Source organism: Strigops habroptila, chromosome 8 (assembly GCF_004027225.2).
Source record: "Strigops habroptila isolate Jane chromosome 8, bStrHab1.2.pri, whole genome shotgun sequence".
Taxonomy (NCBI): Eukaryota; Metazoa; Chordata; class Aves; order Psittaciformes; family Psittacidae; genus Strigops; species Strigops habroptila.
Window position 1 is genome coordinate 40,617,727 of NC_044284.2, and position 24,062 is coordinate 40,641,788.

Sequence of the window (24,062 nt, forward strand, 5' to 3'; positions counted from 1 at the left end):
GTGCAAGCTCTCACCAGCAGATCAGGTGTGTGATTCTGAAATAAATCATGGTGTTTAGGGCACAGTTAGTCCGGCTCAGTGGAAACACACACACCTCCCTTTACAAGCTGGTAGCATTTAGGAGAATCCCAGAGCTTCCTCGAAGCATCCCAGCTCAGAGTATTTAGCAGAGAGCTCCCCGAGGTAGCAGTTACAACACTCCACATAGCAGGGACTTGATCTCGAATTACAGAACCTAATTGCTGCTATCAGTCAGAGTAACAATTAGCATCAGGTTTATGCATTTCCAGCGCTCTCAGGAGAGGATGTGGAAGGAAAAAGAGAGTCTTAGTCCCAGTTTACCTCGAGTTCACTGGGAGGCCACAAGAAACTCACAGGCAAACTCCTCAGGCACCCAGGTTTCCCAGCATATTCACCACCTCTGAAGCACCCAAAGCCGCACAGAAAAAAGCTCCTCCAACCTTCCTAGTCCAAGCAGCCAGCCACCCCACCTCTACATTTCCACATAAATAAGCTAATGGAAGATCACATCTCACCAAAACCAAGATGCCCTCCCTGCTGCAATAAGCCACTATCACCCACAGCCTCTCCTCTTCTTTTTTAGCTCCTCCATTGAAGCCTGATACCCAACTCACGCACATCATGTGTACACCAGACAAGGCCGATCCAGCCTCTTCACTCTTTTATGACTCTTGATCTCCATAACCGCATGGTACTGAGGCTTAAGAGTGCAATAGGCTACATGCAAGCAAGGAAACTCCTGTATCCCCTCATGCATGGCTGCACACTGAGCTGCCTCTTAGGAGCTCTGCAGCACACTATTTCAGAAAAACTTTGCTACACGATTCCTTATAACTTCAGGGGGATCAAGAATAGAGTCAGAAACTAAGGATCTGTGGTGTGATCCCAAAACCACAAGATTTCTAAAAGCATTTGCCAGATCTGCAAACTTATACAAGCAGGAACTCATCTGTGCTTATCATTTTCCTCCAAAAAAGAGGTTGCCTGAAGAACAGGACAGACCACGTTCAATCTCAGAAATGTTTAATGCCCAAGGTGAGAACTACATACTGCTCAGCCCCGTTAAACTAACTCAAAAGACTAAAGGACAGCAAAAAGCCCCTACAAAACCAAGATAGCAACATATTCACCCCCACAGGTTGCCCCACAAGCACTGCTGCCCAAATCGTCCTGCAGCTGGGACTAAGGGACATAAAGGTTTACAGGCAGAGGGCTACAGCACACAGAGCTGTGAGGACATCCAGCAGTGCCACAGCCCCATCGCAGCCGGGGGGTCCTTCTACCCACACCAGAGAGGCAGAAGCATCCCAGGACTAGCAGCTCCAACCCCAGGAAACCTGCTGGAATTGTGTGCTGCAATCAGCCAGACTCACCCAGCGCAGCATCCCAGCCTTGGCCAGTCGTTTCCACCTGTGCAGCCCTGCAAGCCAAACCAGAGGCAAGCAGCCCTGGAAGGAGGGAGAGCCTGGTGAGCCGCGCTCAGGGTGTGTTTGCAGTGTCTGCTCAGTCAGAAGCCCTGACTTTGCATCGCCCTCAACAGTCTTTGTTAAAAAGCAAACAGCCCCAGCACTAGGGATGCTCATGCTTCTGGAAGCATTTTAAAGTCAGTCACCCGCATGCTCGCACACTGCCCCGGTGCTCACAGCACCTCTCCGGGCCTGCCAAGGGCAGCCTGGCCCTGGGCCCACAGGCTGCTGTGAGCGGGTCTTGGCCACACAGCCCATGACGAGTGGGCTCTGGCCCTGCAGTCTGCTACAAACAGGCCTTAGCCTCCGAGCCTGTCACGATGGGGCCCTAGCCCCACAGCCTGTCACAAGCAGGTCTTGGCCCCGCAGCCGGTCACATGCAGGTCTTGGCCCCGCAGCCGGTCACAAGCGGGCCCCAGCCTCACACTGTCACAGGCAGGTCTTGGCCCCACAGCCCATCACGAGGGGGCCCGGCCTCACAGCCTGCTGCAAGCAGGTCTCGGCCCCACCCGTTATCACAAGGAGGGCCCCAGCCCCATCGCCTGTCACAGGTGGGCCCTGTCCCCGCTCCCTGCGGCGTCTTTCGGCCGCGGCACGGAGGACATCCCCGGCTCCTCCTCCGACGAAGGGACGGGTGCACATTAGCATGCGGCGCGGTGCGCGCTGGGTACCGCTATGCTCACCCTGACCTGGAAGCGGAGGCAGCCGCGGGTGTATATATAGCTACGGCGGGGTGGGTTGTTGCGTCCGGGGGAAGCTCACCGCCGAGGCCACGCACTGGGTGCGCGTCACTCCGGCCCCGCCTCGGGGAAGGTCTGAGGGAAGGGCCGCCAGCGGCTCTAGCAGAGCCCCGCCCGCGACGGGCGGGTGAGCCACCAGAAAGGGGGGGCGCCGCGAGAGCCGGCCTGGGCAGGAGAAGCCGAGCAGGGTCCGGGGCGGGTTCTCCCCCCTCAAGGCACCCCCGGCGGATGCTCATGGCCCCGCGGTGCTTTGAAACAGACTCACGGCCGGCGATTGCTGAGTCCAATGGGTGAGGTGGGGCATCGCCCTACAACCCAATTCAGACTACTCTCCCCCGGACACCCTTTTCTGACCCCGTTAACATTAACTTTAACCCACCCAGCACACACAAAACTGATGGCAGAGGCTAGGCAAACAACCCAGAAGACATTGCGCGAGATTTATTCCCTCTCCTCCATTGCTACAGAGAGGAGCTGGCTCACCCCATGCAACGCAGAGAGCCTCCCGCTACCTCACACACCTCCACAAAGATGTCAGAATGCCAATGTCAAAGATGCTCTTCACAGCACATCACAGAGGCAGGTAACTATTACCATCCTTCTCTACTCCAAGGGCACCTTTCAGCCCCCTGACAGCCAGCCTGGGCCACAGGCAGGTTTGCGGGATACCCCACCATGACCCTTGGAAACAGACCAGCTCCCAGGGCTCTGCATCAGCCCCTTGCCTATCCTGTGAGCATGGGTGGGAGCTGGTAAGGTTTCAGCAGGGGCTCACCTGGCTGTTTCCTCGCCCGGCTTTGCAGCAAATATTACCATCACTAGTAACCACACAGAAAACACAAATGCAGGGACAGGAGACACCTCATCCATCTGCCAACGCACGAGAAAATCCTGCGTGCCCGTGTTTGCCTGATTTGCGCTTGCATATCTCCAAGGGGAAGATTTCACAGCCTCCCAGGACTGTCCTGGTGCTTAACACATCCTTAGAGATAAAGAGTGTTTTTCTTAATATCCTAGTGAAATCTTCCCTGCTGCAAATTAAGCCTCTCTATTCCTGCTCCCCTAGAAGCTGTGGGGACAGTCAGGCACCACCCCCTGAAAAACAGCCTTCTGCGTGCCAGAGGGCTGTCATCACATTCCCCATCCTCCCCAGCAGATCTTGCCTAGAAAATCTTGCCTAGAAAAAATAACCTCATGGCCTCTTCAGAGGTCATTTTCCCCTCAGTCTCTTACCGCCCCTGCTCTCCTCTTCCACACTTGCCCCAATTTGGCCCTGTCTCCAAGTGTAGCATTCAAGCTGGGCCACTGTGCCCAGCCAAGACCCCCTTCAAAAATAATCACAAACACCATTTTGGTTCAGAATGGTCACTGCTGTTGATTTCTGCCTCACAGTGGGTTGGGGTAGCGCCACTGGGAAAGCAGCCTGGGTTGGGCGGGTCGAGAGGCAGTAATGATCTGGGAAGAAAGAGATATGGTGTAAGGGAGGGGTGTACCCGAAAACATGGAGCTGCTGTCCTCAGCATCACCCCTCATTTCCCTCCTCCATCACACACCCCCTGTCACTGTCCTCCCACTGTTCACTGTCTTATAAATCAAACTTTTATACGCAGGGCTGGTCCCCCCTTCATCCCCCGTCCCATTGCAGACTGCTTGTAATCTGCATCATCCAAAAAGCCAGGAGTCACCCTCAACCCTACCCAGCAACACCTCAGAAGGATGCTCTCACCTGGGAGACCTGGAGAGGGTTGAACAGGGGGACTGTCCTCACTGGTGGTGGATGTTCATGGAACCCAGTCTGGAAAGGGTGAATGGAAAGAAAATTAACAGCCACCCCAAGGACATTTGTGTGTGCTGGGCTCCCCCAGCACACACAAATACCTCTTTCTTCTCCTTGCCTGCTCTCCTGCTGACTCCCCACCATTCACACCCCATGAGCCTTTAATCTCAATGGACAGCAGAGGAACAGCAAAAGCATTTTCACCTTGCGACCCTCCTGGGGCATGCAACAGCAACAATCCTTAAAATTAAGAAGAGCAGCTTCTAAAAGGCTGACAGGGAGAGGGGCAAGGCAACCCATGTGGCCTTTACCAGGGTTTCTGGAGGGAGGCTGAGCCAAAGGGGTCGTCCAAGCTGCAAGAGGGGTATCGGGTGGGAATGGCGATGTCTGTTCCTGAAACCACATCCACCCATTTAGAGCAGAAGCTCCTTGCATGTTGAGAAGACTTCTGCACCAGATACCACACCACACTTTTGGGGTACCACTCAGCAGGATGGGGTTCCTGTCATAACCTAAACTACTTGGAGAGGTGAAAATTAGGCAGGAGGCTGGACACCACGCGTGTGTAGAGTGCAAGGAGACACCAGTGTCCCTGGGCCACCCTCTGTTCCTCATTTCCTGCTAGTTTTGGAAGAATATCCCAAAATTTTCTGCTCTGGGACTGCAGTCAGGGACGTCACTCTGAGGACTCAGCCAGGACTGGAATAACCATGCATGTCTGCTTCCCCCTCTCTGCTGTGCTTCCAATTAAAGAGATTTTCCTTCCCTTCAGCTCCTAAAACCTGCCCAAGCCTCAGCAGCTGCTGCTTTCTGCTCCAGTGGAGGGCAAGCAATCTCCAGAGTTTGCCAAGTGCTCAGAGGGCCTCCCGGATCAAAGAGTTTTTATAAATTTACAGTTATTATTAATCAAGGATTGACTTCCAGGCTAAAAGGGCTCCTGGCCCTGCTCTGTTCCCGCATAGAGCAGCTATGGCCATGAAGAGCTGTGCAATGGCACAGCCCAGCCACCCGCACAAGGACGAAGTCAGTAATGGCGGAGCCTTGTCACCTGTCCTCATGGCTGTACCCTGTTACTCAGGGACTGGACAGCCTTTTGTCTCCTACCTGCAGTTCCAGTGTTGGGGAGCCTGGGGGAGTCTCAGACACAGCTTTCGGAGAGGTTTCCTTGGTGGGCTTTGACCGAAACCAACCAAACCACCTGAATCCAGAGTTCTGGGAAATGGCGGTAGTCACAAAGGAAAACAGGGGAAATGGATGAGAAGGGGAGGATGCCATGGCCACCCAGATACCTGCCAGAAGTGGGCACCATTCTACCAGGGGCAGGACAAGCCCAACAAGCATCAGAAACAGACAAGCTCAGAGCACAAGGCTTCACATCAGCTCCAGCATGCTCACCTTGTCCTCATCCAGCTTCACTGCCTCTGATGATGCCAGCTCTTCAGAAGTATCCTCAGCCATGCTCTCTGAGGAAGGCCGGCTGTCATCTTCCAAGGAGACAGCGGAGCTCTCCGAGAATGTCCGAGCCCTTGCCTTTAACCCCTCCTGGCATCAGAGATGCAGCTGCCATGTGGTGTTCCCAGAGGAGCCACCCCAAAGCACGATCAGAGTGCTGCCAAGATTCCACCATGCCAGGCTTAGACAGCATCTCTGGGGACCTCCGCATCCCTTACACAGCAGCTGGGGAGAAGGAGCACCCATAGCAGGGTGCAGCAGGCAGACCCAGAGGTAGGAGGCTGGAGAGGGGGCTACTCTAACCCATCAGGGCACCCAAGACAACACAGCTGGCACCATGATGGGGAGTTTCTGTGTGAGTTGAGTGGAAGGATGAGCCAGCAAGTCCCAGATCCCCGCAGGGCTCCCAGTGGGATCAGCTCCCTGACTCCTCTGACTCACCTGCTCTGCTGGGAGGGATGGCTGCACCCCCTCAGGGGACAGCGGGGCAGCCCAGGGCTCCCCAGCTTCTCCTGTGGAACAGAGGGAAGGTCACAGTCGGGGTTTGGCCAGAAGAGCTCCTGCCATGTCTATCAGAGGCATTTTCAGTGCTGGTATCATCCCACCCTAGAGCAAGGCTGCACGGCCAAGATGCTCCCCCCACCCAAGAGATGTAAAAGGCCATTCTGGTCCCTGTCAGCCCCAGGGAGGAAGTCACAAGGCTGCACCAGTGCATCTCAAACCTGGCTTGTGCTGCTGGATGTGAAGCTGGTTTTCCATCCAGCAGAAAAGCAGCAGCCCTGCCACCAACCCACAGCTGTCCTCCCTTGCTGCTTTGGGCAAGATGTCCTAAAAATGAAGACCCACCTGCCCAGGGTGGCCAGCAGTGCTGGACTTGGTTTGCATGCGCAGCACCAGGGCAAGCATGGCTCCCCATCTAGGACAAGGTTGGAGGGAAATGAGGTGCTGTGTGAAGGCAGTGCTAGCAGGGAGCAGCAGCTGAAATAACACGCATGCCATAGGGGATCACGCTTCCCCGAGGGACCCCCCATACCCCTACTGCTAGCTGGGGCAGGCAGTTTTACAGAGAAACAAGACTAGAGCACTTACCTGCTGGCAGCAGCGCCGGTGGAGGGGGCTCAGCAAAAACCCCTCCCAGAGGGGTGGCTGTCCCTGAGCCAAGTGCTGGGGGCTGCAGCTCTTGCCCAGTGCCGAGCAGTGGTGATGCTGTGTCCTGAACAGGTGCCAAAGGGCAGAGGGACACATCCTCTTGGGAGCTGGGTCCCTGGGGTGGCACAGGCTGGTACTGGTCATGCTGGTAGCCTTCACTCTGGGGAAGCTCATGGCCAGGCTCTTCATCTGCAAAAAATGTTTACTCCAGAATTTATCATTTCATTGGGCCATTGGACAGAAATCTTCCCCTTCCCGTTATACATCAGTGGGAGCCAAGGGTGAGGAGGGACTCCAGGGGCCACACACAGGTGAGGGATGAGGTAGGGCACAACACAGCAGCAGGGACCCTTCAGAGGCTTCGAGGAAGGTGGGCTGTGAAAGGCAGGGTTTGGGGAAGGGAAGGGCGACCTCCTGGGAACGTGCCTGAGGTTGCAAATGAACTTAGAAGGGGAATGTTACGGAAGCAAAGAAACTAAGCACAAGCAGCATGTGCCAGCACTTCAAAGGAGCCTCCAGCCGTTTCTTCCACTCCTGCTGCACACCCCAAGCAGAAAAGAAAATTCAGCAGGAAGCCTTCATTCCTGCTCCACAGGAGCATCCACGTATGCGTTCCTTGCTTTGGGCAGATTTATTCAGAGTTGAGTTGGTTGGGTTTTTTTGTTTGAAAGGTAGGTTGAGCAAGCGGGGCTTGTTTTATTTAACACGCACATTACTCTGCCTGGTGTTAGTCACAGCGCAGGCAGCACACTGCTGTCAGTCCCAGGTTTGTGTCCTGCTCATTCCAGCTCTGCTGCCTCCAGCCTGAAACATGCTGGGCACTGGAAAGTTTCTCGTCTATCACCATGGAACGTGGCCAGGCAGGACCAAGATCCCGTAGGTCTGAGCCTGGAGACAGACTATGGCACCTGTTGGATGTGGTGCTAACAAAACCCTTTGCTTTGCCTGCCGTCATTGCCTCCAGCCTACTCAGGATTGGCTTCACATCCGTGAGCTGCTCCCTCACAGCCTGGAGATGCTCGAGATCCACAGGGAGGAGGATGGATGCTCACCTCTGCACTACCTGGCAAGCTCAGCCAGAGAAAGTTGGAGGCCAATCCGGGCTGTAAAGGTGGAGGGGAAGGTTACTGTGGCCACATAGATCCCAGCTTGGCACCTTGATTTGGACTTTGTCTTTCCAAGATGGATGAATTCAGTACCAAGACAGCTTTCTGTGCATGCACGACCCTCAGATGGTGACTCTGGATGGCCTTCTCAATGAACAAAAGTACCAAGCATTGGGAAAGCAAGCTGCAGAGACCACATAGAGCAGATCTAGTTCCTCAGAGAAGCCATCCCATCATAGCTGTGCCTTTTCTCCAGGGAAGGATGATCATAGCCTCAGCCCTTGATAGCAGCAGAAGGCAATCAGGATTGATGATCCTTTTTACTGCCTGGGAGAGCTCTTTGAAGAGGAATTTGGCAGCAGCAGGGAAAGCTGATAGGAAGAAATGGCTTGGAGGAATTTGCCCTGTTTTATCCTGTCTGCAACTGCCTTTCTTCTCCACCCATCAGTGCCAGTGTTCCTGGCAGAAAGCTGTATCTGAGCAGCAGTGAGGAGCAGTGGGGCTGTGCTGGGGCATCCTGCTGATAAGAAGTGACTGTGAAGCAACACCAATGGGTCACCAGCCCCTGAACTTCTCCTTGATAGGACATCCCCATGGATGTGCTGCCTGCCCAGCTAGGAAAGGAAAGCTCTCCAGCCCTTCGCTTGACAGTCACCCAGGGGAAGCTCATGTCCTTGATCTTGATGTCTCTTGACCCTCTGGGTGGACTGTGACTGGAGTGGACTCTTGGGGTCAACCAAAAGGCAAGGCAAAGGGATAAAAAGGGAAGGGGAAATGCTGAGGCTTCACCAACATGCATCCTGCAGCTCAGCACACAGAAGGACGAGCTCCTTCCCAAATCTTTCACTCTGCAAGTGTGAAATCCCCTTAGTTCAGCTTCAATTTGCACCCTCAGAGGACTGCCTGGGAACAAGGCTGCCTCCCCCGAGGCTTAGCCAGCAGGCACATGCTCCATTCAGCTGCCCACCCTAGGCCCCCTTCTCCTCTCACAGCACCAGCAGGGTCTCCTGAAGCTGCAGTAATTATGCCCAATTACTCAGACTTCGTATAGAGGGCACAAGCATCAACCCCTCCATTTGCAGCCCATCCCTGGCAGCCCCACACTGGAAGGATGCATCCAGGCAGGAGCAAAATTTGGAGTCCTGAGGGGATGCAAGAAGGAAGGAGTAGCTGCTAAGAAATGGTCCAGGGAGCTGCTCCCCAGCCCATGGCAGCACAACTGCACATGCAGAGAAGCATACTGTGGTGATTGCAACTTGCTGCTTCATTTTCTTTACCTGCTATCATTGCAGCAGCACAGGAGAGCCCTGACTGAGTAGGTGGCACCTCTGGTGGGAGGTCATCTTCCATCTGCAAGAAGTCAGAGGGAAAACATGATAAAACAGATGGAAAAAGGGATGGCACAGGACAAAGACTAAGGAAACCACAAAGTGGATGTAAAGGAAAGCATGATGCTTGTGAGTCTGGGGTTTACGACCCCCTCTGGGCTGCAGGACCCCAGATTACAGGTGAGACCCATATCAGCATGGCCACAGCTCTTTCCCAGCAAGTGAAAGGGGCTGCAGCACCACTGCCCTGCTGAGAGCTGGCGGGATGGAAACTTCAGCCAGAAAAGGACACAAAACCAAAAGCAGACAAGAAATCTGAATGAAGAGCATTAATGCAAGGACCAGACCATGGTTAAGGGTCCCAAGAGCATGTGTCTGCAAGGTGATGCCCCACCAGTGTCATCTGCAACATCCTTACGGCAAGAGCAGCTCACTATTCACCCACCACCCAGATGCCATTCCTGAGCCAAGAAAAAGGTGTGCTTTGCCTCATGCAAAGCTCTGCAGCCCTCACTGCTCACATCCTTAGGAGCTGCAACCCCCTGGTCCTGCTGAAGGTGCAGGTCCCTCAGCAGACACCACATCTTTGAGCTCACAAGCCAAGCAGAAAGGCACCCGGACAACAGACTTCAAACTTCCATACCCACCCCCTTGATTCAGGGCTAAGGAGGAGGATGCTCCTGCAGACAAACCATAACACAGAGTGGCTGCACCACAGCATCCCCGCTCCTCCTTACCTCCCACTCCCGGCAACAGTCTCGGAGCTGTATCAGCCAGTCAGGCTCCAGCATCTGATCCTGCTCTGGCATCTCCAGCAGCAGAGGGTCACAAAGCTTCAGCCGCTCGGCCAGCTGCAGAACCAGGAGGGCAATGACACTCATGACACATTTCAGCTCCACAGGGAAGAGACCAACCCTTGCAGCAATTGCACATGGTTGGACACACAGGCCCAGGGGAAAACAGCACCAGAGCAACACTTCAAAATATGGGGGTAAAACACTAGCCTCTTGTGCAAGATTTATTCCCTCTCCTGCATTGCTACAGAGAGGTGCTGTAGCAGATGAGCCTCCCAGCAGGGCTACCTCAGACACCTCCACAAAGATGTCAGAATGCCAATGTCAAAGATGCTCTTCACAGCACATCACAGAGGCAGGTAACTATTACCATCCTTCTCTACTCCAAGGAAAAGAAGCACCTTTCAGCCCCCTGACAGCCAGCCTGGGCCACAGGCAGGTTTGCGGGATACCCCACCATGACCCTTGGAAACAGACCAGCTCCCAGGGCTCTGCATCAGCCCCTTGCCTATCCTGTGAGCATGGGTGGGAGCTGGTAAGGTTTCAGCAAGGGCTCGCCTGGCTGTTTCCTCGCCCGGCTTTGCAGCAAATATTACCATCACTAGTAACCACACAGAAAACACAAATGCAGGGACAGGAGACACCTCATCCATCTGCCAACGCACGAGAAAATCCTGCGTGCCCGTGTTTGCCTGATTTGCACTTGCAAATCTCCAAGGGGAAGATTTCACAGCCTCCCAGGACTGTCCTGGTGCTTAACACATCCTTAGAGATAAAGAGTGTTTTTCTTAATATCCTAGTGAAATCTTCCCTGCTGCAAATTAAGCCTCTCTATTCCTGCTCCCCTAGAAGCTGTGGGGACAGTCAGGCACCACCCCCTGAAAAACAGCCTTCTGCGTGCCAGAGGGCTGTCATCACATTCCCCATCCTCCCCCAGCAGATCTTGCCTAGAAAATCTTGCCTAGAAAAAATAACCTCATGGCCTCTTCAGAGGTCATTTTCCCCTCAGTCTCTTACCGCCCCTGCTCTCCTCTTCCACACTTGCTCCAATTTGGCCCTGTCTCCAAGTGTAGCATTCAAGCTGGGCCACTGTGCCCAGCCAAGAGCCCTGAGACCTGAGCACAGGGGGATTATCACATCATTGTCTCACACATGCCATTCTTATTCTCATAGCCCAGAACATTATAACATTGGCTTTTTTTTCTTTTTTTGCAACAGCATCCTGTTACGTTGCTGTTCAGTACTTTTTTCATGCTCCACTATCTCCCCCAGGTTCCTCTCTGCAGTATTGCTGCTGCATGTCTAATTTCTCCTCCAAGAGGGGGGCCTGTGCTGCCGTGGCTTCAGCCATTTCAATGACATGGGGCTCCAGCAGCTATCATCAATGCAGCAAGAAGCTCTTCTAGGGTGACCCATCCCACCAGCCCAGGGTGAAACAGAGGGCTCCATGCAGAGCTAAATCCCGGTCTGGAAAAATTGCTTAGGTAAGGGTCCAGTTTAAGACAGCTGGATGAAGGGAAATGACACTCAAAGTACTGCTCTTCATCTGACTCTTTACTGAATTTTCTCTTACTGGTATCAACCCATTTCTTTGGTGTTTGTCAAGCTCCCTCACACTCATTTACCTTCTATGCTTTAAGGTGGCCACATGATCCTATTCCCAAAGTTTTTAAAAACAATGTCCAAACCAGCACAAAACACTTCCCAATTCCAAGAGGTTACAGCAAGACCTGACCCACACAGTCAGAGCCCAGCCTGAGGCAGAGACTGGCCACAAAAAAACAGAGTAACCCAGCACTCAGCCAGGAGCTTGCACTACCTAGAGATCCACTGTCCCATCCCTTTGGAAACACACATGCATTCATCCTAAATCAATTGCAGGAAAGAGGAAATTATAAGCATGATTACTCCTAAACGGGGGGAATGTTTAATCCAAAAGCTAATGTGCACTTTGATCCAATATTAATGAACCAGCACCTGGTTGTATATCGTCCCCAGCTTCAAAAGAGGGGAAGTCTTAATCAAACACTAATGTGTATCATAATTTGTAACACAGTCTAAAACATCAAAGACAAGAGCATCTATGAATGCACTAGTTTTTCAGATGAAAGTGTTTTCTCCCAGGAGAAGCATTATCCCCAGCAGAACAGCAGATCTGAGAGGCTGTTAGTAAATAGGTTTCAGTGATAAGGGGGGGGGGCTATGCGAGCCAAGCTTTGGGCAATTTCTGCAGCACCTGCTTCAGAAGGGCATCCTTGCTGCCCCTCATCTCACAGCACCACAGCTTTTGTCCCCTTCCTGACAGAGGAAGGCTTCAAGCAGCCTCAGCACTGCCCTGGTGATGCACATGGAGTAGGCACAGACCTGCTCTCCCGAGAGCCCAACATGCCCAGGGGGAACTGGGACACTTTGTTTCACCCCTCCCTGCCCTAGCACCCTGCTCATGAAGCGGAAGAGCTGGGCTCAGTGCTACAAGTTGGGACATGCTTCTATTCACTGTCACCCCAAAAGAGCCCCTGGCAGGTAAATGGAATTGTGGGATGATGCTGGAGGGGAAATATGAAGCACTCACACTTCAGCTTCTCAAGTCTGTGCCACTTAAAAGTTCAAAAAGCCTCTCCAGAGTACAAAACCTCCTTTGGTTCCAAATAACTCTGCTCCTACTTGGCAGTCAACACAATTCCTTTGTTTCTACCCTAGATCCATAGGTATTAGAGACCCCATGGAGGTGTTGGGTTTGCTGCATTCAGTACATAGCAAACCTGGGGGGCTGGTCAGCCAAGCACCCCCAACCCTGGGAAACTCCAAGGACGATTCCCACTACACTAGGTCCTGAATGGGTATCATATCCTGCTAAGAATGCATAGGGGTACAAGACTCACCTTCATCACTTGCTGGGCCAGGACAGGATGGCTGGCCGGATCCTGGCCCAGGAGCATGGTGGCAATCTGCTCACAGTATTGCAGGGCCTGGGCTGGGAGCCCATAGTCAGCCAAGCGAGAGGCATAGAGGAGCTTGTACACCTTGGGAGAGGGAAACAGAGCAGACATAGGTGGGGGCAAGGAGACGCTCACAGGCATGGGCCCCCTTTGCCATGGCACATCATCCCAGCATGACTCAGCATCACAGTTCTCATCACCCAGAGGTCATCTGCAACTTGAGGACACCTCCACTCATCCCCAAACCACACCACTGTCGCAAGGCCAGCCCAGAGCCAGCAAATGGGCAGTGGGGAGAAGACACCAGCCCACCGTCTTCATTTACTTACCCAGTCTGTGCAGCGCCCAAGACAGCAGCAGACTTACTTGCAACATGAAAATTCTATCCATTACCCCAGAGAGCAAGAAAGCATCCAGACCTGAGCAAGCACTGATTAAACACACCATGACCCAAATTCTGGAGGAACCCCTTGGACAGGGCACCAGCAAGGAGACAAGGCTTGAAAAGCATCCTGAATCCCTGGCTTCAGAGGGATGGATGCATGTTTTGGGGCAGGCCTGAGCTGCTTCACCGGTTGTATTTGTAAATCTCCACTACCTGGAAGGGGAGCAGGAAGGATTCAGGCTGCCGTAGCCACTGGCAGTACTCAAAGATTTCCATCCGCTGGATGGCCTCTGTCCTGGCAAACTGGGCAAACCCCTGCCTGCGGAGGAGAGGGGCAGGTTCAGCAAGCAGGAGCAGAGCTTTCTCCCCAGACAGCCCCACAAACCAATTCACCATTTGTGCCATCCTGCAGCTGGAGAAGCCCAGAGCAAAGTTCACATTAAGAGCAGTAAAACCGACAAACATGCATAAAAGTGAGATCGCGGGGATGGGAGTAAGGAAGGACATGTCATTCTGGTGAAAGCACTGCCTCCTGGGCTCACTCACCGGTGGCTGCTGCCCAGCAGAACCATGCGTTCTGCCTTCACTCCGAAGTAACCAAAGGGGATATCTGCCATCAGGTAGCAGAAATGAGCTGCTTCAACTGATCCCTTGCCAGCTGGATGGGAGGAAAAAAGGCAAATACTTAGTTCTGAGAGGTCACCGTGTGAGTCAGCATTGCTTTGGAGGCCCCCAAGCTCACTGAAAACCCAAACCCAACCACCCCACTTTTCTTCCCTGTCCAGGCAAACCTGGATTCCTCCCTTCTCCCTGTTTTTCATCTGTATTCCCCAATTGCTGCTTTCTGTGCCTAGGAGGGGTTTCAGTTCAGTGGTAGAACCAGGGGAGCCCGACCAGGGACCAGCTCCAGCTTCAACTCTGTAGGGTGTCACTATTGGCATGAAATCCTTGAGAGTTCCCACCACCAAGAGCACATCTTAGTCCCTGCAGTTACATATGCCCTCCCAGGGTCCAGCCATTCCAGTCATCTCCAAAAGAGCAGCTAATGGATGTGCCTGAGTCTGACTTCTCTGCCAGCACAAAGGGCAGTGAGGGATCCACCAACATCTCACCCCTGTTACTGCTCAGGCATGTGACACCTCATGTGGGCATCAACGCACATCCATGCCAGCGTGGACATGCACAGCAACGCTGCAGGTGTCCACCCACTATTACAAGACAGCAGGAATATAACTGCTCACAACAGACTCGGCTCACCCAAAGTGTCTCCCATGGTGACAATGGCTCGGTGGTTCACCTCCATGTCACCAACCTTGTTGGACAACAGTACAGCCAGGTGAGGCCTCCAGTCTCCCCATGTGGCATCTCCACAGCACTGGAGGGAGAAAAGAGGAGAGCAAGGGTGAGCAAAGATGGTCACCACAAGGCAGATGTCACAGGCAGGTGACAGCACAGGGGTACACAGGCTGGGGCCAGCCTTTTGCTCACAGACCAGTGCTGCCTGAGGCATTCTTCCTGACATGAGCTGGAAGAGGGTCTGCAGGGGGTCATTGGTGACCAGTGTGCTGGTGAACCTGTGAGGAGACAGCAGGACAGCAGAGATAGGGCTGCTGTGCTGGGACCACAAACCCTCATTCACCTCCAAGGGCAAGTCCCAAATGCCCCAGGAAAGCAGTGTCCTGAGGGGCTTCCTGGAGAAGGCGAAAAGGATCATCAGCCCACCAAGCTGATTATCTGCATTACCTCCAGAGCAGGCAAGTCTCCGGGACAACACTGGATAAAAGCTCCTTAAAAGGATTCGGTTTGCACAAGAGAGAAAATGTCTGCTTAACTCTCCCAGAAGGGATCAACCTGATCCAGACTAAGTACATTAATTCCAGCAGAAAACATTCATGCAAGTGGGATGAACAGCTCAGACTAGGCTGGATCACAGTGAAGATGGCTCAGCTCTCCCTAACCCAATGGTTTTTGCTAGAGCAGCAAGGGCAAAGCCAAAGACTTAGAACAAACCCACCCTACATCTCCAGGAAATGGCTTTCCTTCTGCTTTCCAGCGCTCATTTGGTTTCTCCCATGTATCAGGAAGACCATCAGAATGGATACGCTACCCCCACTTTGCCCCCTCTGAAAGGATTAACTGAAATCAGTGCTTTTTTTTCCTTCAGTGCACTGAGGCTAAAGGCACCCAAAGGGATAACAGGTTTGGCAAAGCCAGTCACAGAGCATTGTACCTTGCTTTAGCTTCTCCAACTTACCCGGAGAGCACCCAGCTGTAGGTCCGAGGGTCCATCTTGCTGGAGAGGAAGAGGGCATGGCCCCAGAGATGGTTTCTCATGGCCCAGACCAGAGCATCCTGCAGACAAGGTGGAAAAGAGAAAGCGATTGCACTAACTCTGCTCCCCTGCCGCCTTCTGCTGCTCACCCATCTCAGAGAAGAGTTCCAATAACTCCTCTGGCTTTAACTAATACCCTCCAAAACACTCTTCTGTGTTCACAAAGCCCCTTTATTTTTCTACCACAACAAGAACTGGGACCTTCATAGAAATATTGTCTTAACTGGATTTCCAGGTCTGTGCTGCCTGTTAACTCTCAACACCATCACTGTAGGATCCCAGCCTGGGCACGCAACCTTCTCTGCATCCAACCACCCTTTCTCCCTGTGGCTTTTGGTATCCCTTGAGATCACATAGCTGCAAACTAAATCCACAGTGCTCATAAAACCCCCTGCATCTTGTCTTCATTTGAGGCCTCATCCCAATTCCCAATGGTAGGGAAATCACTGACATAAGCCTTGTTGTACAAGCACAACTCGAAGGGTTGATCCCACAACCACAAGGCACCTCTTGACCAGTCTTCCCTTTAAAGGGAAGAGGCCAAAGAGACCAAGAAAAAAATAAAAAGCCTTGTGTCCTGGATCCCACTCACCACTTACTTTCTTCCTGCCATAGTAGAGAAGCTTGGTAAACTTCTCCACTATCTGTGCCTGTGTCTCCACAATGGGCGGGACATCCCCTGTGATGAGGTCCAGTGTCCCCGTCTGGCGTGACATCCACTCGTCATCTGTCTGGCCGATCAGTTTTGCTGCAGGGTTTTGCTTCTTGTACTTCTGGCGCCTGCAGTCTTGCATCAGCAACTCAGCTGTGTCTGAGCCCACCATGGACTGCAAAAGGGAAGGGGAGGAGCGAGGCTTCCCCATTAGCAAAGGCTGATGGCACTTCCAGTCTGACACCCTTACATTTGTACCCTCATTTGAGCACATCTCCCCAACAAGACCAGCCCTGGCCACCAGCACACAGTTTTGGAGGGCAAAAGATTCAGCACAACTAGCAGGACCTTCAAAGGATTCACCCTGAAGCCACAGATTAGATTGGGTGGGTTTCATTGGTTTAAGGGAATAATCCCCTTTCAAGCATAAGCACTGGCTCCTCAATCAAGGTAGCACCAGTCCCTTTCACAGCTGCTATAGCATTGGGTTGTTTGTAGTTCACAAGGATGAAAAGCAATCACAGAGAAGGGTTTGCTCCAAATATCCAGGCAGTATCAAGCTGATTGATAGTACTATGGGAATGGGATGATTTTAAGGTACATTCCCCGTGAAAACAACCACTGGATGAAGAGGCACCTAAGGGGCACATAACTTGTCTCACTTCTAAGATCAAAAAAAGTCAGCCCTTTCCACCAGACACCTACCCCATTCTGCCGGCAGAGAAGGACCAGGAGTTTCCAGAGAAGAGACGAATCTCTGCCTCTCTGTGTTGAGAGATCACAGCTTGTGGCTATCTTCTGCTGGCAAAATGTCATCACATCCACCTTGTGCAGATCTTCCCTACAGCAGCAAAGAGAGGCATCAAAGGAAACGTAAGGCATAGCAATCTAGGACATCAGACTCAACATGTCCCCACGTCCACTAATGGGGATGACAAAGATTCAAAGTGACAGATGGAGATCTCCAGTGCCAATGATTACATACCGGATTGGCCACACCAAGCTCAAAAATGCTTAAATGTTATAATTATTATGACTCTGTAGATTTCTGTTTCAGGGATACAGAGTGCATCTCAAAACCCCTCTCTGCCCTCCTAATATTTTCATCCATCCATCTGCAAAGAACCTCAGTTTTGCTTTGCTGTGCTGCTGTTACAGCCATGGATGCCCCAGACTGCATGAGTAGGCACGTATACAGGCAGTTATCTTTTATTTAACAGGCGTAGCGTAGAGAGAAAGACACGCTTGTGACCACATAAGCCCTTTGGGTATGAAACAGAAGTAGAAACCTTTAAGCTATGTGCAAGCCAGGCAGAACTGCTCTCTTACAATGAAATAATCAGACCATTGGAAAGAAAGGGTGGCTGAGACTGTGTCTCAGCCAAGGGAGAGGGACTGGGGATTGAGATGCTGATCCTGACTCAATCACACCAACATATCATATAGAGCTTCCCCAAATCCCCTTTGGCACAAATGGTAACCTCCAGGTCTTGTACTCAGCTTCTGGGCATAAGCAGCTCTTTTGCTCAGAAAATGGGTTTTCTCCTTCTGCACACTTCTTTTCTCTCCCTGCTTTGGTTGAGCGGCCAGAAGACACACTGGTGTAACCAGTGCAGTACAGAGACAACCTGATGCAACACACCATGACTCATCCCCAGGCTCACACTGGATGAAGATGCATACTGGATCTGACCTTGCTGTGCTCAACAGCCTTGGGGGGACAAAAACCTTAGGGAAAACTAAATCACAGGTTGACCCAGAGCTTTAGACATCCAAAGAAATCTTTCAAAAATCAGTTTTCTGGGACATGAGTACAAAATAAGGTCAGACATACAAACCACACTAAGCCCACACTCTCTGAATATTCAAAAACACCTCCATCTCCCACAGTCCAAACCAACCTACGTCACAGCAAAGAGGCTGGGCTCCCAATCTGAACCTAGACTTGGCCTTTGCAGGTATCTTGGAACCATGGGGACCTTAAAGCCTGCTTTGAGCTCATGTATCCTCACAAAGGAGGGGTGCTGCCATGCCAGCACAGCCTGGAGGCCACTGCTTCTGGACCTGCCTATGCAGCATACCTGGCCAGGGGCCCCGGGAAGGCCTGTAGCTCCTCCAGCTCTTTTGTGCCATGAAGGACTACCTAAAAAACAAGAGCAAATTCAGCAGCTGGACTCCAGCAATCAGACCAGCCACAGCTGGGCTAGCTGAAAGTCAATGCCTGGGCCAAAGATTCAACAGCACTAGTGAACCCATTCTCTGTGCTGTGTTAAGGTAACCCCCAGAGCATAGACCCTAAACCATCACATGGACCCCAGTGCTAAGTTCCAGGAAAAAATGCCTGCAAAACAGGAGACCGAGGGGATGGATACGGCCTCTGTACTGAAGCACCTCAGAAAGGTGAATAGAATTATCCTTCAAAGAGGTATGGGCCACATCTGTACCTCACTGTGAACAGGTCACAGATGACGAGGGTTACAGAACTCAAAGAGCAGGATGCAGGACCCAAAGGCTGAAAGCAATGCTCAGGCACAGGCTGACACAATGCAGGATGTCCATGTGGGCTCAAGAAAAGACGGCTGCAGGGGATGAGAAGGCTGCTAAGGAGGCTGTTTGGGTGAGGAAGAGTGTTTGCATCCCTCAGGGTGAATGGAGTCACTTTAGCAAGGGGACCGAGGACAGTTTGGGGTGCCAGGATGTGACATACCTCCAGGCTGTGTAGCTCGACGAGAGCTAGCTGCCCCTTGGCAGGGTGGTGGGGACACACCAGCACCAGCTGGCCTCCGGCTCCAAAGCACACCACCGTGTGTGGCAGCGAGAACTTGAGGGGTACTGCTGGGGCCGGGGTGGACATCAAAGGCCTCCCTGCAATGACACACAGGCCACTGTAAGCCCCGTCACCCTGACCCCACACCACCTCCTTTATGGAGGACGTAACCAGGTCCCAACCTAGTCCTCCAAGTTAAGTGACCCTCCACTGACTCCCCCCACGCAAGAACTGTCTCTAGAGCAGGAGGCATGTGTGACAGCTCCTGCACCTACCATAGCAGTGCCACTGGACAATGGACCCACCCTGCAGCCCCCAAGTCATGCATTGTGCCTGCACAACATCCTCCAGGACAAGACCAAGTTGCCTAATGGCAGCCATATATTTTCTTGCTCCCCCCTTGTCAGAGGGGGCCAGGGCCACATCACACCTCACCTGCCTGTGCCAGGCCCCAGGTCCCTGGAAGAGCAGGGTCATAGTGGTCAGCACCATCACGGATGTACTGGCTGAGCTCATAGCCGCTGGAGCTGAGCCCTGACTCGCGGTACTGCAGGAGCAGGCTGGGCTGGCCTGGTGGCTGCGAGGAAGGGAGAAAACACAAACCTGGCTGAGAAACTAGGGACACCGCTGCTTTTCTGCTCCTCGGGCAATGGGACAGGCCCTGCTGCTCCATGGAAGTGCCCAGTGGGAGAAGCTAACACAGCCAGATCCTATCTGAGCAGTTCACACTCTTGAGCATCTTAGGTTCATCATAGCACATTCCCTGATCATACCCACTGGCTTTTATAGTAATTGACATGAGCCATCAATCTAGCCCAACAGCTTTCCTAGCCCTAGCACAGACTCCTCAACACAGCCAGCAGATGGGGCTTGGGAACTCACAAAGCATTGCCCAGGAGCAAAACCAGAGCAGCTTTGATTTGGTCTCTTAATTTACTCTTGGCAAAACAGTGATCAGGACACAAGTGTGATGGAGCAGGACTTGGTGGACAGAGCCAACAATGACACACAGCTTAGAGCTACCTAGGAAGGATGCAGAAAAGCATCCCACCAAGCCTGGATTTCAGTCCTGCTCTTGGACCTGTGCAGGAGCAGTGTACAGCACCATGCCTGGGGGAACGACAGCCCAGCAGACAGAGAGTTCACAATTACTAATATAACCCACAATAATAATCCCTAGAGATTATTAGGCAATGAGTGCAACACAGTAAAGCGGCCCTTTTCTCCTCAGCCTCTTTCCCAGCTGAAGGAGGGACGTGTGGATTGCTCCCAAAAATCTCTGGGAGATCCCCAAGCATTTTGTCATCCATCCCTATCCATTTTGAGGTTACCTCTTGGGGCTGGCCACCAGCACCCCCCACGTCACCGCTGTGGGTTTCTCCCCCTGCCCTCTCCTTCCTGGCAGCCAGGGTGTAGCTCTCCTCATAGGAGTTGTAGGTCTCCTTCCTGCAGGCAGGCAAAAGGAGACACCCTAAAGGTCAGAGGTTTTGTGACCACTCACAGACCTGATAATTTTGCAGCAGACTGTTGTGCCAGGGGATGCCAGGACTGCCCACCCTTACCTGTCTGGCCCCGGGGAGGTTGTGGCCAGGTTGGGGTGGTAACCTTTATAGTAGTGCTGGTCCTGGTAATTGGTGCTCTTGCTGTAAGGCTCTCCCTGTCTCAGGTCTAGAGAGGGAAGCAAGATTTAGCGTTGCCCATCTAGAGCTGCAAGCCGTAATGAAGTTGCGAAAGAAAAGTAATGAGTCAGGCAATTTGCCATGCACATCCCATTTGCTTCCAAATTAGCCCGACACATTGGAGGTATGATAAGGCCTTGTACGCATTTGCCAACGCAGCACTGATGTCCTTTTCTCTTTCCTCCTACCCCTTTTCTTCAGCCCAGGAACTCCAGAAAGAGTGAAAATGGGGCCCTAGACACCATGATCACAAAGCACCCCCAGCACTGAGTTCAGCCTGGAACCAGGAATGGCACAGGGTTTTAGCCATGGAGATCAGGATCAAATATTCCCTTGAGTGCACCTGGTTCCTGCTCACATTTTCAAAATGCAAGCTGAAGGCAGTGCTGCATGGGGAGAACAGCACCAATGGTGCAGCAGTGTAGGCAGAGGAAAGCCTAGGAGATGTACAAGCCCCAGAAGAACCACCCATCCTGGAGAAAAGCCTCTTCTCCTGCAACAAGCTGCCTCCATCTGCAGACCCAAAGGATAAGCCCCTACCTCTGTCATCCTGCCAGGCCACTGGCTGCCACTGGTAGCTTTGGTAGATGTAGTCATCCCTGTAGCTGGCTGCTGGATACTGCCAGTGGGGGTCTTCATATCCTTGCCTGAAACACAACACAGCATACTTTATCTGAGACAGAAGGGGCACCACTGCAGGTTCTAGACCCTATTTAGGATTAGAACTAAGCCCCAGATAGACTTTTAGAGGCAGAAAATGTGATGCAAATAAAGCCAGGTCCCCTGTCCATGTGTCCTGCTCAGCAGCAGTGCCAGAAACTGGTCCGGCATCGCATCTGTAAGGAGCAGCAGAAGGTGCTCTATAACAAAGCTGTGCACTGCAGTTTCACATGATGCCCACTTTCAGCTCAGTGGTGTGGACTTGTCATGGGGATCAGCTCTCACCCATACTTTAGGAGAGATTCCCCCAAAAGCACCTTCTCCGTCAAGCTCCAGAGCTGCCATGTTCATCGCAGAGCTCAGCGGGACTCTCTCTGCACTGGAGCCCAGCCCAAACCACCCACCCAGCACTCGCATACCTTAGGCCTTTCACAACTGACAATGATTTGGTGAGCCCCATGCAACACCCCTCTTCCCAGTGTGAGCATTATACAACCTCAGCGCAAACACCCGCATATCTACACCATAACTCGCTGAGGGCAATAACTCAGGCAAATCACCCCAAATTTGCTGGAGCACTCAAAGCCATTTCTCAGCTCTGAGAGCATCGTCTAGCCCGCATTTTATCCTTCCATCCTCCGCTGTTTCAGCAGCTGAGCTTGCAAGCTCCCTTTAGCTCCTATATACCATTTATATTTTTATTGTTCACCTTGTGCTTTGTAAAAAAGAAATTTATTTAATCAAACCTTCAAGAAAAATGCACCTCGGGACTGAGATGAAGCCTGTAAAACTGCAACCACAGAAGTCACAGCTGTAGGAAGAAATCAGAGCTGCAACTGCTATGCAGCCTGAAATACAGAAGTCACCAGCTACTTAATAGCCGGACACCACTTAGTCACGCACTGCCTCCCCAAGGCTGCTCGCCATTTCGCCCGTGCAGTTCCAAGGGCAGGACCCATGTCACAAGCCCCCAGACTGCAGCGGTGAAATGGTCAGATCTCATTGTAAGAAGGTTTACAACAGGAAGGGGGCTCAGCACAAGCATCACCAAGTTGTGCAGCTCTCACCTGGAGTACGGCCTGCTGGGGTAGCTGCTTTCATAGTGCTCGGCCCTGCTGAGCCTGCCGGCGTCCCTGCGGGGCGAGTGGCCAGGGGGGTGACCCTCATCCCAGGAGCCGGGCCGAGGTGGGGGCCCTGCGCGGAGGCCCCCCCGCCTGGGCTGAAGCGGGGGGCCACGGAGCACATCTCCCCATGCTCCCCGGGCTGCCTGCCTCTGCCAGGGCTGGGGCGGCTGGGCAGGGGCCTGGGGGTCCATCACAAGCTTGCCAGCGGGATCCTCTCCAGTTTTGGGGTGGAAGCGGAGGTTAGGTCCAAAATGGCTTTAGCGGTCTGCAAGCAATGAAGTCACAGTGCAGTTGATCAGCAGCTTTTCACCTCCCTGTTAGGGCCCCTCATGAAGCTCGCCACCTGCTCTGCTTCTGGAAGCCTGCTGGAAACCCAGCATCCTTCCCAAAATTCCCAGAGGCAAGGAAAAGCGATCTCCACATCTGCCTGAACTTGAAGCTCCCCTCAAAACACCAGGATGAAATGGTCCTTTTTTTAAAGCAAGAGGCATCCAGTTGTTGCCAGAGCAAGAGGTAGCACCCTCATGCACCTCCAGCCAGCCCTGCAAAGCACCACGCTCACAGCCTTCCTAAGCAGGTGAGAAATCACCTCTACCTCTGTGACAAGGCGGTGAAACCCCAACGCTGTATGTGGAAGGGAAAGGGATATTGGCAAAGCTACGAGCCAGGCAGGGAGAGTTATCCTCACATAAATAAGCAGCGAAAGAGGCAGGGAGAAATGGAGCTTTGTTCACATGAGCTATGAGGTGGGGTGGAAACAGGGGTTTTCTCCTGCTTTTCAGCTCCAGCAAGAATATAGCAGTACAAGCAGACACCAGATTCACTTATAATGGTCCCATGCAAAAGAGGAAACCCTAAGGACAGCCCACGGCAACACACAGGTGAAGTCCCAGCTACCAGGGAAGGATGCCACCCTCAAGCCCCAACATGTCCTCTTGCAAAATCGGAACACAAACCTCCCCAACACAGGCAGATGCTGTCTGAACCACTTGTCACCCCATCACACTCAAAGTTTAAGGTACTTGGGTGATTTCAGCTCTGAGGAAGATACTTGGGTCTGAACAGAGGCACCTCAGTGCTTACCCTTTCTAGGTGAGACCAGAGTTAAATCCTTGCTTTAAACACCCCCCGGGCACAAGCATCCTGGCACCCATCATTTCAGTCCCAACGAGAGCCCCCCTAATTTCCAGCTAGGGGTTCCCACTGCTGTGCACCCCCCACAGCAGCCACACACACCTGCTCGGAGGCCGCCGGGGCCCTCCTTCTGCTCCCCATACGCTGCTGCCAAAGTCCACTGCCACATGGGCCACGGGCAAAGGGCAGCCTCCGCTCCTCCAGCACACACCGACCCGCTGGCCCTGCTCCCGGGGACATTTGCACAGCTGTTTGTATCCCTGAGGGTCACCCTACCCATCACCTTGTCTGCTCTCACCCAGGAGATGGAGCACACAGCCCCCCGAGCACAAAAACACCCACATATTTCTCCTGTGTGCTTTCTAATGCCATAAGTATCCTCCTTTATATATCCTCACACTTCCTAAATAGTAATAAAGCCTGATGGCTGAGTTGTTGGTTTAATCCAGACTCAGCCACAGCTAAAGTAAATAACATCTGTCCCACTGGCTGCTGCCTGTGGCAGAATGCAGGAAGGATGGAGCTGGAGCCCACCCCAGCAATGCCTCATCCAGGTC

The 24,062-nt window shown here is 52.7% G+C and overlaps 1 protein-coding gene across 1 annotated transcript; it reads right to left on the reverse strand.

Moving 5' to 3' along the window:
• Positions 1 to 3,576: 3,576 nt before the first annotated feature.
• On the reverse strand, positions 3,577 to 23,624 carry LOC115612076 (protein transport protein Sec16B-like). The gene is made up of 26 exons (XM_030495903.1): positions 23,608 to 23,624; positions 22,315 to 22,585; positions 21,128 to 21,234; positions 20,471 to 20,576; positions 20,240 to 20,354; positions 19,344 to 19,485; positions 18,849 to 19,006; positions 18,223 to 18,284; positions 16,847 to 16,982; positions 16,089 to 16,316; positions 15,412 to 15,509; positions 14,650 to 14,731; positions 14,415 to 14,532; positions 13,704 to 13,815; positions 13,371 to 13,476; positions 12,716 to 12,856; positions 9,777 to 9,890; positions 8,989 to 9,061; positions 6,546 to 6,794; positions 5,898 to 5,968; positions 5,400 to 5,546; positions 5,109 to 5,216; positions 4,316 to 4,397; positions 4,123 to 4,220; positions 3,954 to 4,022; positions 3,577 to 3,682 (listed from the first exon to the last, which is right to left on the reverse strand). The coding sequence occupies exons 2-26, from the start codon at positions 22,560 to 22,562 to the stop codon at positions 3,614 to 3,616; spliced, it is 3,039 nt and encodes a 1,012-aa protein (XP_030351763.1). The 5' UTR covers positions 22,563 to 22,585; positions 23,608 to 23,624; the 3' UTR covers positions 3,577 to 3,613.
• Positions 23,625 to 24,062: the final 438 nt, after the last annotated feature.

What these genes read in the sequence shown, in the direction of transcription:
- LOC115612076 (XM_030495903.1), bottom strand. Translation starts at nt 22,562, where the DNA reads ATGGACCCCCAGGCCCCTGCCCAGCCGCCCCAGCCCTGGCAGAGGCAG. An exon ending in CTGCTGGGCAGCAGCCACCG is followed by an intron (nt 13,477 to 13,703) that starts GTGAGTGAGCCC and finishes TCTCCTCCGCAG; the next exon opens with GCAGGGGTTTGCCCAGTTTG. An exon ending in TGCTGCTGCAATGATAGCAG is followed by an intron (nt 6,795 to 8,988) that starts GTAAAGAAAATG and finishes CATTTTTTGCAG; the next exon opens with ATGAAGAGCCTGGCCATGAG.